General features: G+C 43.5%; 1 protein-coding gene across 4 annotated transcripts in view; it reads right to left on the bottom strand.

Annotated features, from left to right (window-relative positions):
• The window catches only part of RUBCNL (rubicon like autophagy enhancer), a 94,634-nt gene that overhangs the window by 26,158 nt on the left and 49,153 nt on the right, over positions 1 to 19,323 (bottom strand). For all 4 annotated transcript variants that reach the window (XM_068267744.1, XM_068267746.1, XM_068267747.1 and 1 more), the window contains exons 5-11: positions 14,748 to 14,830; positions 11,145 to 11,334; positions 7,981 to 8,094; positions 6,518 to 6,566; positions 6,306 to 6,426; positions 1,403 to 1,542; positions 25 to 89 (exon numbers count right to left, since the gene is read on the bottom strand). In XM_068267744.1, coding sequence (XP_068123845.1) covers positions 25 to 89; positions 1,403 to 1,542; positions 6,306 to 6,426; positions 6,518 to 6,566; positions 7,981 to 8,094; positions 11,145 to 11,334; positions 14,748 to 14,830 — 762 coding nt within the window. The remainder of the gene's footprint in view (positions 1 to 24; positions 90 to 1,402; positions 1,543 to 6,305; positions 6,427 to 6,517; positions 6,567 to 7,980; positions 8,095 to 11,144; positions 11,335 to 14,747; positions 14,831 to 19,323) is intronic.

The following is a 19,323-nucleotide window of genomic DNA, read 5'->3' as shown; positions in this document are numbered from 1 at the left end:
CCATTATGTTAAGTTAGCACTCACTTGGCTCGACTTTGGTTCCACATCCAGCACACTGGAAGTTCTGCAACGCTACAACTGCATCTCTCCTGGAAAACAGAAGCATTATTTAAAAACGTAATTATTTTTATACTAAAATAGCAGCAGCCCTACACTTACAAGCTGCTTAAAGATTACTGAATTTGTCTTAAAGATTAGTACATGTAAAACCAGTTTTACTGGTTTCTAGTTTAGAAAAAAAACAAAACCTGTCTGAAAGCAATTTAGGAGAGGATTATTACTTTTTAAAGTTTGGTACACAGTTATAATACACAGTTCACATACACAGTGGGACCTTATTTATCATATACTCAATTTATATTGCTCAGGTATACTTCAGGATGCCATGAAATCAGAAGACGTCTACATGGATATATTATTTTGGATCACCCATCAAACCACTTTGAAGTTATGTCACACACAATATTGAGACTTTGAAAAGCCTAAAATATTCCTAAATGATGACAGATGTGGTAAAAGGGTCACCTATGCAGGCAGAATCAAACGTATACATACCAAGCCGCTATTTACAATTGTAACCTCGGTTGACCTGACCGGTTACAACAATCTCACCTATGAGTGCATTCTTTCAATCTCACCTCACAAATCCCATGTTATCTTATCAGGCACTCTCTTTTCTGAGAAAACATGACTTCATGTCGTGCTTTGCATGACTCCAGGGGGAATGTGCTGCATGTGCAGGATGCGCTCCTCTCACTATAGAGGAACACCCATCTTTATGGACTTGTTTTTAACATGCCAAAACAGTGACATAGAGGTACCCAGTCACCAGTTCCATCAGAGCAAAGGGCACTAAGCCATGCAGAGCTCTGTCAAGGGGGTTTCTTTGTAGATAGAAGGAAATCAGTAAGAAAACAGCAGGTGGCCATTCTGAAACAAATGTAATCTGGTGTCTGCAGTAGTCCCATAACCCTACGCATAGCTATCAGGGACAGACAGCAGCCATAAAAAGCTGGGCACAGCCAAGGCACGGGGGCCGCACACAGCCAAGGCACGGGGGGCCGCACACAGCCAAGGCACAGTTGTTCTCATTAATGGGCAATTTCCTGCAAACCAATCTAATCACATCAATGAGGGCTATAAAAAAAAAAAAATTGACTGATTCGCTTAATCTGATCAAATTAGTTGGTGGGTATTTGGCCATTGATGGACATGACTGATTGTTTCCGATCCATGAAAGTGGCGATCAGAATCAATTGATAGGCCATGAGATTGTATCAATGGTCACGTTAAGATGTATGGCTTGTTATTTAAATCATTAGATGCTAGCAGCTTTAGGTCAGGAATTTCAGGTGACCTTAAAAACCAAGCAAGGTCATAATAAAGTGTAGCAATAACTTACTTGAGAAACGGATGTAAAGTGCTGATGACCTGAAACCGCGGCGGACACCAGACTTCTGTTTCCATCATTTTAAACCTCTTTATTTCTTCCACTAGGCTCACACTGGACTCAAAATCAGCTACAATAGAATGGTCCTCAGCCTGTTAGGAGAAAATACAAATGTAACACATCATACATCTACTGTATTGATATCCTCCACTGTCCATCTCACTTTCAGATTTATACTTATTCATAGGGCAACCGGCAATACAACCCACAGCAACCCATCCGGAGTGCATGTCTAATTCCATAGCACATACTGCTTCACCTCATTACCATTCAGCACAATCTGTATATTCACAGACTTGTATTATATACAGGGGAGAGGCTCACTTCCATGTATGTCAATGGCCATTCTGCACACAAACATATACAGTATGTAGATATATAGATATATATATATATATATATATATATATATATATCTATATATCTCTTTCCTGGAATGCCACCTTCCTGCTGATTACCTTCAGTTCTGAGTGACAGTTCAATACAGCCAGATAAGATACGGGTATAAGAAAAGTAACTCACATAAAGTTCCAATACACATACTGATTATACGGCAGTAGATAGCTTAGGCTGGGTTCACACACAAAAAAGGTGTACAGTTCTGTTTCAGTCCTGATAGTGTTGTATCAGTTTTCTATGGCTAGGTTCACACAAAGTGTACAGTTCCATTCTGGTCAGGTAAAACCTAGAAAACAGATGAAAACTGACAGGACCGGAACTGTACAGGTTTATGTGTAAATCCGGCCTAGGCAAAGCACCTGCTAAGGTTTATAATCCATCTGCGTATATTGAGTGGATAAGACCCTCAATCACACAAGAAAATGTATGAAATTGACCATTAGGAATCATTTCATGGCAACAAGGACTGTACTGATATTCTACTTGGCTTCCAGTCACCAAGCGTGTACTGCTCAGTGGATGGGAAAGGAGAGGTGCACCAGCGGCACTGTACTGGAGGAGATTTAGGAACTGGCATAGCTAGAGAGATTGTGGGCTCCATAGCAAAAAAAAAAATTTCATGGGCCATAAGATGTAAGCATTCTTGATAGGAATTAATTCGGCAATTTAAATTCTCATGTGATCAACACTGCATATAGTCCATGGTCACATGGGAAAATCCTAATAGGGTGGAAGAATGCAAGAAAGTTAATGGTGAACACATCACATACCACCTGGGACCCCTCTACTCCAGGGACCCATTGCAGCTGCTATGGCTATTGCTACACCTTTGGATTTAGGCCTTTTGCACACTACATGTGCTCACTTTACATTTCCAATGGAAATGACTGAGAACAATCGCTTTGGACAAAGTTAAACCTAAATTATGCACATAGCTTAAAGTGAAACGAAAGGTGAAAAAGTGCCCCCAATAGGCACTTACCTCAGTAGAGGAAACCTCTGGATAATCCAGAGGCTTCCCCATCCCTCTCGCCTCCACTGATCCATCACTGGGACTCCCCGAACCTCCTTGACCAGGGCCTGTTGAACAGAGTTCACAGCCTCACTCCTGCCCAGGAATGAGCGCAGCTACACCGCCCCATGTGCAGTAGCATGGGCTCTATGCTACTGCACAGACGTGCGGAGTCCCGTGGCTGCGTTCATTCACGGGCAGGAGCCTAGCCAGGAAGTTCCAGAAGGCCCCAGCGCTGTGGTGGTCAGGAGGATGTGGGAAGCCTCTGGAGGGTTTGTCAATGAGAAGCCAATAATTCCATCTTACACTGAAATGTAATCAGAAATGTATGCGACTTAGAAGTGGGGCAATCAAAAAACCCCACAAGAAGCACATTTGATTGTCCCAATTACAAGCTGCATCCAACTTGCACAGAAATGAATAGAAACTCCATATTTGTAAAAGCCGGTTAAACCACCACAGGGGAAATGAGCAGAACACAAAAGTACCAATTATTACTATTATGGATTTATATAGGGCCAGCATATTCTGTGGTCCTGTACAAGTATAGAGGTAATTATAGTATACAAACAAGACTGTAAGAGACAAAATACTGCCATAACAATACCAGGTAGGAGATGCATTCCAGGAAGGCAAGACAACAACGTGATACATTTGCAGGGGTGATTTCCCTGCAGTGGCAGCTAACATTCTAAACTAAGTACTAATTAGAGGCATGGAGGATAGTCAGCCATTGTATAACCACCTGTAGTATTTCCTGGGCAATTTTACAGTTTGGTTTATTAATAGACTAATATATTTTTAATAAAATTTATGTCTAATCTACAGACAAACTATTGAAAACTAAGCTGGGTACACAACATGCAATTTTCACTTCAGATCCAATTGAGAAAATGATGATTGGTTAAGGAAAAATAAATAGAAATACTGGCTATTGTTCCATGTGTGTGTTCTTTCAATCATTGTCAAATCAGTTACCAGTCAGAAATCAGATTGTAAATCTGGTTGAATTTAAGAAAAAAAAAAAAAAAAAAAAAAAAAAAAAACACACACACGTGTGTAGACTGGCTTTCTTCTATATCCAATATCAGATCTAAACATTAATCTGATTACTCGCACAAATTGGATTGGAAGTGAAAACTGCATGGTGTGCACCCACCTTAAGACCCCATTCACACTTAAAAGTGCAAAATGCCGGCGATTACCGCCGGTTTTGCGGGAGTGATTTTTCTGCAGACAAATCACTGAACATTGCGGCGAATTTTCCGCGATCGCGTTTAGTGATTCTAAAGCACTGAAACGCGATCGCTGGGAAATCGCCTAAAAATGGTGCAGGCTACGCGTTTGAGTTTGGTGATTTGCATTAATCTCAAGTAACAACAGGCCAATAGGGGTTTTAAAAGCACTAGCGCTTTAAAAAGCGCTAGTGCTTGAGCGTTTTGCCGAAATCGCCAGCAAAACGCTGTAGTGTGAATGGGGCCTAAAGGTCCTTTTTAATTGAGTGTGCAGCAAAAAAAAAAAAAAAAAAAAAAAAAAACCCCGCTAGCTTTGGTGGCTTTCTGTTCTACTGAAATGTGATGTCACGACTAGTGCTTGTAATGCTAAAAATATAGGAAAACGATAGAGAGATATTTATCTGTCCTACCACAACTTTACAGCATACGGATTGCTTCAGGAAAAAAAAAAAATTACATTACCGTATATACTCGGATACAAGTCGACCCCGTGTATAAGTCGACCCCAATATTTGACCCTCATAAGCTGGAATTTTTCAATTACTCATGTATAAGTCTATCCAGCAAAGTTAATGGCTGCACTTGGGGATCAGGATGGGTAAGTGGATGAATTTCATACAACATTGGGTATCATTCATAAAGAGGCTGTCGGTAGTGCGGGAAAACACCGTTCTTCTCCGCAACCGGTAATTAAGACTTCTGGGTGGGCATTCATAAAAAAGTTGCCTGTTGCGATACAAGTGCGGAGGTTTTCTGGAGGAAGCTGGCGGTAGCGTGGCGGAAGACATGCAGAAACATAAAAGCTGCCCGATTCCCTCCGTGCGCTCCTCTGTCTGATGCTGCTTGGGAGGTCCGTCCCATTCATTTACATGTAATCCGCCCGCCTATCGCTACTGTCGAGCAAGCGGTATTTTCCTTCCGGATACCGCTTGCTCTAATCTTTATGAATAGACGGGTTTGTAACTTTTTCTAGATAAATCTAGAAAAACTCCGCACAAGGCGGAAATGTATCGCTCTGTCAGCTTTTCATGCGGAAAGAGCCTTTATGAATGGGGATTATGCTGAGTGGTCGGTAAAGTCACCGGTATTAAGCATTTCCGCATGCGGAAATGCTTTATGAATGATACCCATTGTAGTCATTTTACCCTCCTGGCCCCGAAGTACAGCCAATAACTCCTCAAGCACACATTCAGCCATTAACCTTCTGCCTGTAACTCCATATCCCCACCATCATCACCCAAATGCATGCTGCCTGCAACTCCCCCATACCCATGCTGCCTGTAATTCCCCCTCTCTCCCACCCACCCACCATCACCCATAGGGAGCCCGTCTCCATTTCACCCCTCACCTCCCAGCATCACCGAAACACTTGCTGCCCTTAATTCCTCCCTCCATCACCCAAACACTTGCTGCCCTTAACTTCTCCCCTCCCTCCCACCATCACCCAAAGGGAGCCGTCTCTATCAATTTCCTACTTGTTTCATCCAGTGCAAAGTGATTCCTGCAGCAAAAGCCGTCACCTCCATCACGTGAGCTGCTTTCTCTCTTCTCCCTTCACTCGCGCTGACCTCCGTGCTTTCACATAGCTTCCGTCTTCTGACATCGGGAGGCGGGGCTACGCTACAGCACGGAGGTCAGCGCGAGAGAAGGGAGCGAAGGGAGAAGAGGACACAGCGCACGCTGATGGGGGTGGCGGCTTGTGCCGCGGAAATCGCTTTTCACAGGTTTAAACAGCGCAAGTAGGAAATTGAATCCCTTTGGATGATGGTGGGTGGGAGGGAGGGAGGGAGGGGGTATTAAAAACACACTGGTATATTGGCTATAAGTTGGGAAATTTAAGACTACTCGTGTACAAGTCCCCCCCCACACTTTTATACTTTGAGTCAGTCCTAAATTTCTAGTCTTATAGCAAAGTATATACGGTACATATTCTAACGTAAGCTGGCTGCAGGCTTGTAAGAGAGGCCTCCCCTTCTTGCTTTTTGCCTACAGTATTTTTCTAGCCAAAACGTTTCACTGTACACAACATGTAAGAATTTAGGTTATGCATTACTGCTGCTAGATGTTCCTACTGTAGCAAGCATCAGCTATGTAGCATTTACCTGCTAGTGTCCATATGGTACTCTACACAATATAAATTAACAAAAAAAAAAAAAAAAAAAAAAACATCTGAAATCTTTTTTTGCACAGCATGATGGACTATAAATACCGATTCTTCTGTGAGGGCAGACGGTAGCTCAGCTTCTTCATCTTCTTCCATCCACTGCTGTCGGAAAAGTCTGTATAAACTCCTAGCGATATGCTCAGCAGTGTTTTCTTGTGCAGGACGCCTGGAAAATAAACACTTCTATGGTCAACTGCATTGCATTTACCAACCAATTAACATCCAGAAGCACAGACTAAGTTAAAATCACATTGTACCTTTCTGTTGATAGCTCAGCCGTGGTCAACTTCTCCAAGTCTTCATCTTCTGTGTGAGAAAGCAGAAAATTATATTTACTTTTTTTTGAACAAAACACCTATAGGAAGAGTGATCTACTCCTAATGTGGCAAGTTACTGGTAGCTTCCAATGGGCTTTGTACACAGCAGGGTTGACTCTCGAAATGCTGGTGTTCCAACATTTTAGCATACCCATCAAAATAGCATACAAATGCTACTGAGCATGTGCAAAGCCATGCATGCCATATATTAACCCATTAATAATACCGATCAGCAGCACTAACCTTGCAACCAGAGTTCGCAGCCTGGGTGCTGGTGTGCAATGTCCACTATCCAAATGGACATAGAGTTAGAATAAAAAGTAATCCAATTGAAGCGAGGACCAAGCCTGCAGCCCAGCGAGCGAAGCAAGCAGGCAAGGGGACACTGACTACTAAAAATGAGACTATCACTTTAAATGTATGCTATTTTGACAATGTATGCTGATTTGTTGGTTCACTTGTAAGTTTGCCATGCACAGCAAGTTTACCAATACGTATGCAATCAAAATATTGCATGTTGCACAATTAGCGCAATCTACGGTACTTGAGTAACGTGCATTGCACGGTTTCAATAATGTGTTGCCATACTAATGCCCGCATTACTAAAATACCATGGGTTGGGATAATTGCTCACTGCGTGCTACTTAAATGGCACAAGTACCGGTGAACTTGCTGTGTGCGGTCTGCGAATTGCAAAATAACCTGCATACGCAAATTAATCCCCACTAAACTGTGGAAAAATTGCCTTGCACAGGCCGAGCATGGTCAAGGTTACCAGTACTTACACCAGGTACATAGTGCACATAGAACATTACCTAGGCAATGTGTGCCTACCATTATGCTACTTGTGTTACACTAGCAACGAGCATGTTATCTAGGCATTGCAAGTAGCGCTAGCTGTGCAGTGTGCACTACAAGACTGGCATAAGTACTGACAAAATTGTAACAAGCTTTCAGGGCATGGCAATTTTACCACTGGTTGCTGAATATATCCCAGAGTGACTTATTAAAGAAAACTGGAGGAAAAAAAACCCAAAACAAAAACAGGCTGAGACATTACCAATGGCAGCGAATAAGATTTAGATTCTTTTGCACTGCAAATCGCAATCTGATTAGCGATTCTAATTTTCACTGGATGCCAGCAACACAAGAAGAAAAATGCAGAAAAGACGCGTCGCAGCATGCAGAAATTGTAATTGCGTCAAGTCAGAATTGCATGTAAAGTTGTCAAAATCAGAATCTGAACAGAATGCAGTGTAAAAGAGCCATAAAGCTTATCTGCTCAGGATTCATAATAAATAGAATTTATCTGGCTGCTATGGTAACATCCTTCATTTCTCCAGGATAGACGATTCTGTAAACTGTACACTTAAACACAAAAGCTGGAATTATTTTTACTTTACCTGTTTCTATAATGACATAATCTTCAAATCCTTCATATATGGTGTATCCAGACTGATCAGTTTCATCCTCCTCTAATATGGTTTCCACAGGAGAATTCTGGGCTGCAGCCAAACCTGAGAAATTTAGGAGGAAAGTAATAAAGTAACAGGATAAACATGATAGCAAGGTTACGGATCCATATTTCTATGACAGATTCATTTCAAACACTGCTGGCAGATAAGCCATTTTTATTTTACATGCACACTAGGGGTCTGGAGCATGATGGTACGGAGAAGAAAAATCATTTTCAGCTAAGGCTTTCACACTGCAAACTGCGGCAGCGATTCAGTGCGTCACACACCGCCAGACACAGGCCTTCAGCGAACACTGCGTTAGTACGCAGTGTTTCCTGTCTGGTTACCAGCCAAACAGGAAGTGATGCGCACTTGCGGTCATTTCCTGCTTCAGGTTATGCGGAAGTGCACGGAAGCGTATTGTACCGCAACATCAACTTTTTAAAAAACCATGTTTCGCCATAGACAACTTCCGAGCCGACACAGACCACCATATAGTAACGTAGTTCTGCGCTAGCGTTAGATTAGGGACTTCCGGCGCAGCATACCGCAATGTGGGAAGCATCAACTACCCCACAGGGTTGCATTAGGCTGTGGTAACAGGGCGCCAATTTAACGCACCGCACTGCCCCAGTGTGAAAGGGCCCCAACACTTGCAAGCTATATGGTTTATGAAAGCTTTTGATTACAGAGGAAAGTCTTAAAGAGACACATTCTGCATTCAATGCTCAGCCTTTGTGTCCTTATAGTGTGCCCCCTTTAGTTGCACCACTCTGTCACATAGAAAGATAAATAAACAATCCTTCAAGCCTATGAACATTTCAGTGCATGCTTTTCTCCCTTCTCTTTTCATAACTAGTGTTATACAGGTGGCAGTCATTAGCAATTCCTCCTTTGCCGGACACCTCCTACTCCACCAGTCTGCCGGATTTTGTCCGAGCAATATGAAAGAAGGGAGGGGTTCGTCCAATAAAATATTTTATATTTGTCATCATGCAGCTGAAAAAAGGCTATGTATTACTATAATTTAGAAAATAGATTTCTAAAATCTTGTATTTTTAATTTGGGTCCACTTTAAAGAGAATCTGAAACATCAAAACGTCCCCTGGGGGGTACTCACCTCGGGTGGGGGAAGCCTCCGGATCCTAATGAGGCTTCCCACGCCGTCCTCCGTCCCTCAGGGGTCTCGCTGCAGCCCTCCGTACAGCGGTGACGTCAATATTTACCTTCCCGGCTCCTGCGCAGGCGCTCTGACGGCTGTCGGCTCCGAAGTAGGCGGAAATACCCGATCGCCATCGGGTCTGCTCTACTGCGCAGGCGCAAGTCTCCGGCACCTGCGCAGTAGAGCAGACCCGACTGAGATCGGGTATTTCCGTCTACTTCGGAGCCGAAAGCAGCCACAGCGCCCCCGCTGGAGCCAGCAAAGGTAATTATTGAATGGATAGTCTGGTCTGTCGCCGGCTGTTCAAAGGGCTGCAGCGAGACCCCCGTGGGACAGAGGACGGCGTGGGAAACCTCATTAGGATCCCGATGCTCCCCCTACCCGAGGTGAGTACCCCCCAGGGGATATTTTTGATGTTACAGTGTCTCTTTAAAGTGAACCTCCAGACTAAAAAGCAACTCAGCAGCACTGAAAAGGCTTGGTGTTTCTTTAACAGTTTCACGGCATCAGAACTTTGTTTCTCTTATACAAGTCTCATTTTTAGCTGCACAGAAGAAAACTGCCCGGGCAGTTTTCCCCTCATACTGTGCAAAGCAGAATGGGATTTCTGATGTTCTTGTTCTGCTGTTTTGGTGCAATTTTTTTTTTTTACATTTTGAATTTGACATTTGAAGCCTACTGTGTGCAGCTGGAAGGGGTGATCAGCACACAGGACAGTTGGAACTGTGTTTCATGCTCCCTGTCACCTCCTTTCAAACGAAAAGATGGCTGCCCCCATGACAAAGATTGCAGCCCCCTTGAATCACAAACATTTGCCTGTTCTTTTAAAACAGGATGGGTAAAAGATTACCAATGTATTCTAATTAACATAACTAAAGTAACTTAATAACAGTATGTTTGTTTAGGCTGAAGTTCCCCTTTAAGTTCAAATAATTAGGAGTAGTTTGAGATACATGTAGTTAGCCACCTAACACACTTATTCAGACAAGTCATTAATTTACTATAGGTAGCATTAACCTCCTTAGCGTCCAGCACCTCTGGTTCCCCTGCGATCCCGGTCTCTATATGGGGAGGATCAGGTTTGCGCATGACATTGGCAACGTCATGTGCAATCCTCCCCATAGTGAAGACCGGAGCTGTCCGGGGAGGCTGTGCCGATCGCTGGAGCCAGGCTGGGTAATGTATAAAAGGGGGAGGGGGACGGGGGGTGCCAGACACTTTTACTAGCCTAGTGCTAGCTGAAGGTTTTGCAGCTATTACTGCACATTTATTCACCCTGGGGCACAAAGTTACATAACCTCCTGAGCAGCGTAACGCTCAGGAGGTTAAAGATCATGGCGTCACCCATTAACCCGTTGCCTTCCTTATGGTTTCCTCCCCACAACCCTCTAGATTGCAAGCTCGCAAGGACAGTGACCTATTTCTCATACTGCTGTAAATTTACCATATGCACATGTACCAACTTTAGAGATATCTCAAACTATACATTAACTATGTATATACCGTATTTGTATTTCTACTACCGAATGTCATGACTGTACAGCGATTTGAATTTCTCACGTAGATTTATTCCCTAGGTAACTTTTTTTTTTTTTTTAAAGAAAATGAACATGGAAGCCTCCATGCTGCTCTCCCTTCCCTAATTGACAGATCTTAAAAAAAAAGTCCTGGTACCAAAAACATCTTTCGTTTTCAATCCAGCAATTTCTTAACACTGAAAGTCAAACCTAAAGCAGTCTATCAGGAAAGCTGTGACACCAGGGCAGATTAGAGAACAGAGAGATGTTCTCTGGGAATGGCACTTTCAGCCTCTAGTACACAAATCTGCAGTTCAGTTTACTGTACTCAATTCATAGACTGGGCCTCAACAACATGTCAAGCGAACTATGGATTATTGAATTCAGGCCACTTCAATTGTCAGTTTAACCAAGTGCAAATCCATATTTACCCTCATAGCCACTGTCAACAGAAGTAGCGGATTCAGAATTGGCCTTCTTCCTGCAGACACAGGTCTTGTCTTGCTCTGGCTTTATCCAGTACATCCCACCCTCATGTGTCCACTGCTCATACTGCCAATTGCTCTTCAAGTTCTCCACCCGAGCCAGGAATAACTCTGCTGCCAGGAAATGCTCATTTTCCTAAAGAAAAAAAAAATACTACTTTCCTATAAACTGCAAATTTTGCACTGCCACCAAATCAGAAATGTACATCATTGACAGCCTCATTGAAGGCCATTTCCCACAAATTATTGGGGCCGTGAGTGAACGTATGCTTATGGTTTAGCTTCATATATTTTGGATATTCACCTATATAGATGCTAATATGTGACGTAATTATGTGACTATACATCCCTTGTATGAAGTTACCAGTAAGAATTGGACCTGCCCTGAGGGTGTTAACCTGGACACTGGTCAGCTAACCATGGGGGTGGGTCTTCCAATCAAGGATGTGGTATACCAGTGTATATAAGGTTGCTGTGCTGTAAGGTTGTATATACACCTGAAGGGGTGAAATCCCAAAACATGTTTTACGAACTAGAAAATAAAGGTTTATTTACGTCAAATAGTGTGCCTCCTTCAATTCTACATCATATGCTTTACTGACGATTGGTGATTCAGAGGGATTGGGAACTGATTTATTTAGCCTTCGATCAGCTACTCAAGCACACTTTTGCTACTGTACATGCTGGATTCTTGGCAAAGACAGAAACGACCAGTCACCTCTGACAAGCTTACTGTAGCTTGTGCATGAGGATTAAGCTAAAAAAGCCAGCCGGGGATGTACTATTATATACCCTTTGCTTGCTGTACCAAATCTAGCAGGAATTGCATAAATTAGCATTCTAGTGGGAGGCTTCAGTTGGACACAATCTTAGATTGCATCGGTTACAGGGATGCCCCGTGTAGGCACATCTAATACCATACTAATCTCTAGAAATAGGTTTTGGTTTCAGGTGACCTGATCTATTACATTCGTATTGCTTCTGAGATGGTTCCGATGACTCTGCATGCTAAAGATCCAAAAGGCATTAACTGTTTGCCTTCACTGGACCGCAATCTATTTTTGTTATTCACAATCCACTGGGGAAATAACCTACAGTGTCAACACCCCCTAGGAGACTCTGCTAAAGAAAATACGCAAAATGCATTTAAGAGAAAAACACAAGCACACAGCAATGCCGAGGGGGCAATACCTTACTGAGCACATTCTCCATTTCACTTTGGTGTTTTTAAACTGCTGTGGATACAGTTTGCTAACCCACTTTGATCTAACTTTGCTGCATTAAAGGTCAATATTTGTGATGCTTTACTGTAGTAGAGTCAAGGTAATCCAATGTAGCATATTAGAGAGTAGACATTTTACAATGGAAACACAGTGGTGTAGCATAAATGAGCCCAACTCTATACAAGGTTAGCGCCATTAAGTGCATAAAAGTACTTCAGAACCATACCCATTACTAATAGTATTATTCAGAAATCATTAAAAGTCCAGAAAAAAAAATTCAGCTGTTATTACAGCGACAGCCGCCTGTTTCAAGCAAAAATGTTCAACCTGTGCAGTTAGTGATCTAATAACCATCACCATGAGAACCCACCAGAACTGAAAGGGATATAGAGGCTGCCATGTTTATTTCCTTTTAAGCAATGATCCTGAACAAGCATGCAGATTAGACATTTCGGACTTAAGTCTGGCTGGATTAGCTGCATGCTTGTTTCAGGTGTGATTCACACAATACTGCAGCAGGACAGCCAGGCAAGTGGTATTGTGTAAAGGAATTAAATATGGCATCCATATCCCTCTCAGCTCAGGTTTACTTTAAGCGGTCTTACTAGACCCAACTACATTAGATACCAGTCTTCATGTCTTCATGCATTATGGGTGCAAGGGGACAGGCGGCATTTGACAGTACCATAGACCACAATGCAATCTATGGCTATGGAGCACGGGCGCTCAGCTACACTGTAACCAAATAACATGGTAGTGACCGCGTACGGAATAGTAATTGGTTTGGCTACAGGAACGGTAATTGGTACAGCTCCCCACGGAAGAGGCTAGTATTAGGCACCGAGAGGGAGGACAGTGCGAACCCCCCCCCCCCCCCCCCGGGAGGGAGGACAGTGCAAGCCAGACCCCCCCTGAGAGGGATGACAGTGAGAACCCACCCCCACCGAGAGGGACAGTGCGAGCCCCCCCCCCCCCCCGAGAGGGAGGACAGTGTGAGCCCCCTCCCCGAGAGGGAGGACAGTGCAACCCAGCCCCCCCCCCCCCCCCCCGAGAGGGAGGACAGTGCGAGGCCCCCCGAGAGGGAGGACAGTGCGAGCCCCCCCGGAGAGGGAGGACAGTGCGAGTCCCCCCGGAGAGGGAGGACAGTGCGAGCCCCCTCCCCGAGAGGGAGGACAGTGCAACCCAGCCCCCCCCCCCCCCCCCCCAAGAGGGAGGACAGTGCAAGGCCCCCGGAGAGGGAGGACAGTGCGAGCCCCCCCGGAGAGGGAGGACAGTGCGAGCCCCCCCGGAGAGGGAGGACAGTGCGAGCCCCCCCGGAGAGGGAGGACAGTGCAAGGCACCCCCTCCCCCCCGAGAGGGAGGACAGTGCAAGCCCCCCCTCAAGAGGGAGGACAGTGCAAGCCCCCCCCCCCCCCCCCCGAGAGGGAGGACAGCGCATGCCCCCCCCCCGAGAGGGAGGACAGTGCAAGCCCCCCCCCCCCCCCCCCGAGAGGGAGGACAGCGCATGCCCCCCCCCCCCCCGAGAGGGACGACAGTGCGAATCGGTTGTGTAGACCATAGATGAGTTTTGAGGTTCATAACACTTTAAAGTGGACCTGAACTCTTGCACAGGGCTGAAAAAGATATAGAGAAATGCACCCTGTATGTTTTTTGAAAGTTTAGCCTGTTTAAACCCCCCTCATGTGTGTCCAATCACAAGTTGTAATCTGATCTCTCCCATGTGTGATATGACTGCCTAAAGCCTCATCTACACGGTACAATTTTCCGTCAGATCCGGATCGATTAGATGAGTTCCGACCGGTCCAAATCGTATTGCATTCGATTTTGCAATAGATTTTGGGTACTTATCAGAGCAAAATCTATCGCAAAATTGATCTGAAACAATTTGGACATCTACACACGATGCAATTCCTTATTAGAACTAATAGATCCAACTATCTGATAGAAAATTGTACCGTGTAGATGAGGCTTAAGGAAGAGATGGCAGATAAGGCCATTTGAAAGCACAGGATGTAAACTATATGTCTGCTTCCATTAACCAGGAAGTAGAAACACTGCAGATTTATTTTAGAATTTGTATCAGGCTCCTTGCATACTGCAAATCCGTTTTGTGATTCCGATTTGTAATTCAGATTTTTCAGAGTCAAAAACGCAGCATGCAGTAACATTTAAAATCGGAATCGCATGAAGATTATGCTGTTGAGTACCTTTTAGAACAGAGAAGACGTTCTGAGTTCAGGTCTGCTTTAAGCACAGGGCAAGTGATATGTCACTCATGATCTAAAATGCCACAGTGATGGGGGAAAAAAAAAAAAAAGTTACTTACTTTCTCCAGGTTTACAGTTGGCTCAAAGAGGTTTTCTGTAGACTGAGTCAGGGTTTCTGTGCTTGAAGTCAATGAATTGTCTGCTGTTGAATACAAAGTACAAACATATGAAAGATTTGTCAGTAAAAACTGAATATAAAAAGTAAGGGGTTTAAGCATGTGACTTAAATCATAAGTCACAAGGTTTGTAAACCTTGCCATATTCTGGTGGACCGGGGAAAGGGCTGCACGCTTTTCCACCAAACAGACAATGTGTAATGAATCCTGGCCAGATATTTGGGATCAGTTCTGTCGGAGCTACATAAATCCCAGGAGTTCCCCCTCCCCATTGGAAGAGCAGATTATTGTGGCTTCAAACAGCCTATTTATTCAGTCTAGCTCAGCCTGGAATAAAAGCGGAGGTCTCAATGCATTTGGACTGTGGTTGCAATCATACACTCACTAATGCTTTGATGTTTTACGATCAGATGAGATCCAGATGACGGCTAAAGTTTTTACCATCCTATAGACAGAGTTTTCATAATTTAAGGATTTGGAGGACGGGATCACGTACGCTCACCAATTATCTTAAAGGGGAACTGAAGAGCGGTATACGGAGGTGGCCATATTAATTTCCTTTTAATCAATACCAGTTGCCCTGCTGATCCTCTGCCTCTAATACTATTAGCCATAGCCCGTGAACAAGCACACAGCAGATCAGGTGTTTCAGACTTTAAAGTCAGATCTGACAAGACTAGCTGCATGCTTGTTTCTGGTGTTATTCAGATACTACTGCAGAGAAATAGACCAGCAGGGTTGCCACGCAACTGGTATTGATTAAAAGGAAATAAATATGGCAGCCTCCACATACCTCTTACTTCAGTTCCCCTTTAAGTAAAGCTCATAGTCGGCTGAAACCAAAAAGGTAAAGTAAAAAAGCTCAGCTCCTGAACTTCCCAACTGGTCAGCAAAAGCAGATTGTGTAGTTAAACCCTCATACTACATGAAAGGTGGTAAAACTGATCAGCAATTGGCCAATCATAATTGAAAGAGTGTACCGGCTCAACTTATACAGGGCCAAACAGGGTCCCAATTTGATGAGCCTGCTCCCACTGTGCAGAATGGGAGTGGGTGTGTTCCAGACTATCAGGATGCCAGGCCTTGCCTGGTGGTCCCATAATTGGATAAAATAGAAGCCAGCAGTGATGTTCCAGACAAGATATTCAACACTTACATTCTACAGGTTTATTTTAAATAAGGCAGTAGGAAAGAAGGACCGCATTTTGCCCTGAATATCCAAAATGACAACCTTTATTGTAGGCGTATCCAATAAAAAACAGCAACCAGCATTCACAAACAGCTTCCATTTGTCGGACTGACATGCTCCTTAGTTATAGCCATGACCAAGGTCCATGTTGGTCCAAAACATGTAAGCGGTTGGTGAGTGCCGGTTGTTGGTTTTTATTGGATACGCCTACAATAAAGGTTGTCATTTTGGATATTCAGGGCAAAGCGCGGACCTTCTTTCCTACTGCTTTATCTTGTGGACTGGCTGTCAGTGGTTGGGCACTGTCTGAATCCAAAAGAGAGTGGTATACTCACATTTGGTATTAATCTTAAACTTACAGGGATACGTTACCTAATCAGTTTAACATATATGAAAGAGAAGAAAACTAACTACGTGAAACCAACTCAAGCGGTGGTCAAATAAAAAATGAACACCAGGAACCAGTCCAGGCCCCAATTCGTATGAACTGCAAAAAAAGTAAACGTTAAAAAGGACACATCTGAGCACACTGATAAAAAATCCACTTACCTGGGGCTTCCTCCAGCCCCTGGCAGCTGTCCTGTGTCCTCGCCGCAGCTCCGCTCACCGTCGGTGGCCCGGGATTCCCCTCCGGTGCAAGGTGCCCACTGTGACTGCGCAAGCAGCTCTCAGAGCCGCACTGACATCATCCGGACTGTACTGCGCAGGTGCAGTTCTGAGCCAGTGCAGTACAGTCTGGATGATGTCAGCGTGACAAGTGAGCCACATGCTGGAGTGCAGGAGAAGCCGACCTGGCGAGGTCGGCATCCGCACCGAAGGGGACCGGGAGCCACCGGAGCTGCGGCGAGGACACAGGACGGATGCGGAGGGCTGGCGGAAACCCGAAATAATTGGATTTTTATTTTAAATGTTGCTGGAACCTTCCCTTGAAGTATGCCAGCAATGATTTTTCAGTAGTCCTGTCTACCCGTCTCCTGGGATTTGTCAGCCCTCCTTTTATTGCTGGCTTGCTGCCACACTGTTAGGACAATAGATGGAGGGTAAACATGTTTAGTCATTTAAATTGTTATAAGCAAACATAAACGTGTGTTCGGGAGGTCCAGCTAACACCTTGTTCTAGCGATTCAAAAACCGTGAGTCAAGAAAGTTATTTGTCAAAAGCAGGCCAGACGTCACATGAAGTCACTTATAAAATTAAGTGACAAAACTGTTGATCACAGTGATTACAACTGCACAGTGTGTGTATCACAAGGAAGGATCTACACTATTTTGCTGATTCACCTACAGTGAATGTAGAGAAAACATTTTTTGAATGGTTTGTGTACATCAGAACTCTCATGCAACATGCATGTGATTTCATGCACGATAACATGAGCGTTTAAGCACAGTGTGAAAAACCCAATTTTCAAAGCTTTAAAAAGTAAAAAAAAGTGGGTCACCATAGCTGAAACAGCATTTATACTAGCAGAGCGTATTTGCTGTAAAATGCAAACTTCACATCCATGCTGAAGTCCTAAGGAAGGTGACTGAAGGAGTGATCTGGCTATACACAAGTGGCAGAGTTTCAGTTTTTTTTGTTTTGTTTTTTTGGACACAGATTCTTAGTTTCAGTTGCCATTTATAACTGTGTATTTTCCAGGTTAAGTGCTTTAGTGCAGAGGGACATCGTAATTACAGTTTGCATGCAAATTGACTACATTCCTCAGCAGGTGTCTTCTCTTTTGCAATGCCCGCCGTTCAGGCAGGTGGATGTACTATCCACAGGGGTCACCAAACAAATTCTGTGCCTCTGAATTTTTTTGTGCACTAGTTTAACCCATTCAGGTTCCGTGGTTTTCACGAGAGAAATGTCCACCTCCCATTCATTAGCCTATAACTTTATCACTACTTATCACAATGAACTGATCTATATCTTGTTTTTTCCGCCACCAATTAGGCTTTCTTTGGGGAGTACATTTTGCTAAGAGCCACTTTACTGTAAACGCATTTTAACAGGAAGAATAGGAAAAAAATGGAAAAATTCATTATTTCTCAGTTTTCAGCCATTATAGTTTTAAAATAATACATGCCTCCATAATTAAAACTCACGTATTGTATATGCCCATATGTCCCGGTTATTACACCGTTAAAATTATGTCCCTATCACAATGTATGGCGACAATATTTTATTTGGAAATAAAGGTGCATTTTTTCCATTTTGCATCTATCACTATTAACAAGTTTAAAATAAAAAAAATATAGAAATATTTCATCTTTACATTGATATTTAAAAAGTTTAGACCCTTAGGTAAATATTTACATGTTTTTTTTTTTTTTTTATTGTAATGGTTTTTTTTATTTATAGTAAACATTTTATTTGGGTAGTTTTGGGAGGGTGGGGGGTAAGCAATAGATTTATAATGTAAATGTGTGTTGATTTTAATTTATTTTCATTTTCAGGTGTAGTTTTACTTTTTGGCCACAAGATGGCAGCCATGAGTTTGTTTACATGACGTCACTCTAAGCGTAACACACGCTTAGAGTGGCGCATCAGGAAGGGAACGGCCAGAAAAGGCGCAGCTTCCGAGAGAAGCTGTCGCTTTTTCAGCGGGGGAGAGGAATCAGTAATCGGGCTTCATAGCCCGATGTATTGATTCCCTGACTACCGAATCCGCGGCCGGGAGTACGCGTGCACGCGCGCGATCGGCCGCGGGGGCGCGCGGTAGCGCACATGGTTTCTGGACGTAGTTTCTACGTCCAGAAACCAAAATAGGTTAAGATCTAAGTGACGGGCTTCTAGCGTGGAGTTTGTTGTATTATTATGATGACTTCTATAAATTAAGTATTAGACCATGTTTGGGGTGTGGATTTTATACTGTTTGTATTTGAACATGCTGGGTACTTGAAGGGTCTGGGCTAAAAAAAAAACAAAAACAAAAAAAACCTGTGCAAGTCTGTAATGCAGATTTAAACTGGGAACAACCAATTGGTCGATTATCATTCATTGGACGCTGTTCTGGGTATAAGGCCTGGGACCCATTACTGGCAATTGCGAATTGCCTGGGATTTGCTGAATTAAGGTGGATCTGAACTCTTGCACAGGATAGAAGGAAAATATAGAGAAATGCGCCCTGTATGTATTTCGAGTTTTGCCTGTCTAATTCCCCCTCATCATTGACCAATCACAAGTTGTAAATTGATCTCTCCCGTGTCACATGATGGCCATGGCTGATAAGCCCATTTGAAAGCACAGGCTGTAAACAATATGTCTGCTTCCATGAATCAAGAAGTAGAAACTGTGCAGATTTATTTTAGGATTTGTATCAGCTGTAACAAAGAAATGTTTGTTTA

The sequence above is a fragment of the Hyperolius riggenbachi genome, chromosome 2 (genome assembly GCF_040937935.1).
Source record: "Hyperolius riggenbachi isolate aHypRig1 chromosome 2, aHypRig1.pri, whole genome shotgun sequence".
In the NCBI taxonomy this organism is placed as follows: Eukaryota; Metazoa; Chordata; class Amphibia; order Anura; family Hyperoliidae; genus Hyperolius; species Hyperolius riggenbachi.
Note: the sequence above shows the minus strand (reverse complement) of the source record. Positions and strands in the feature narration are given on the sequence as shown.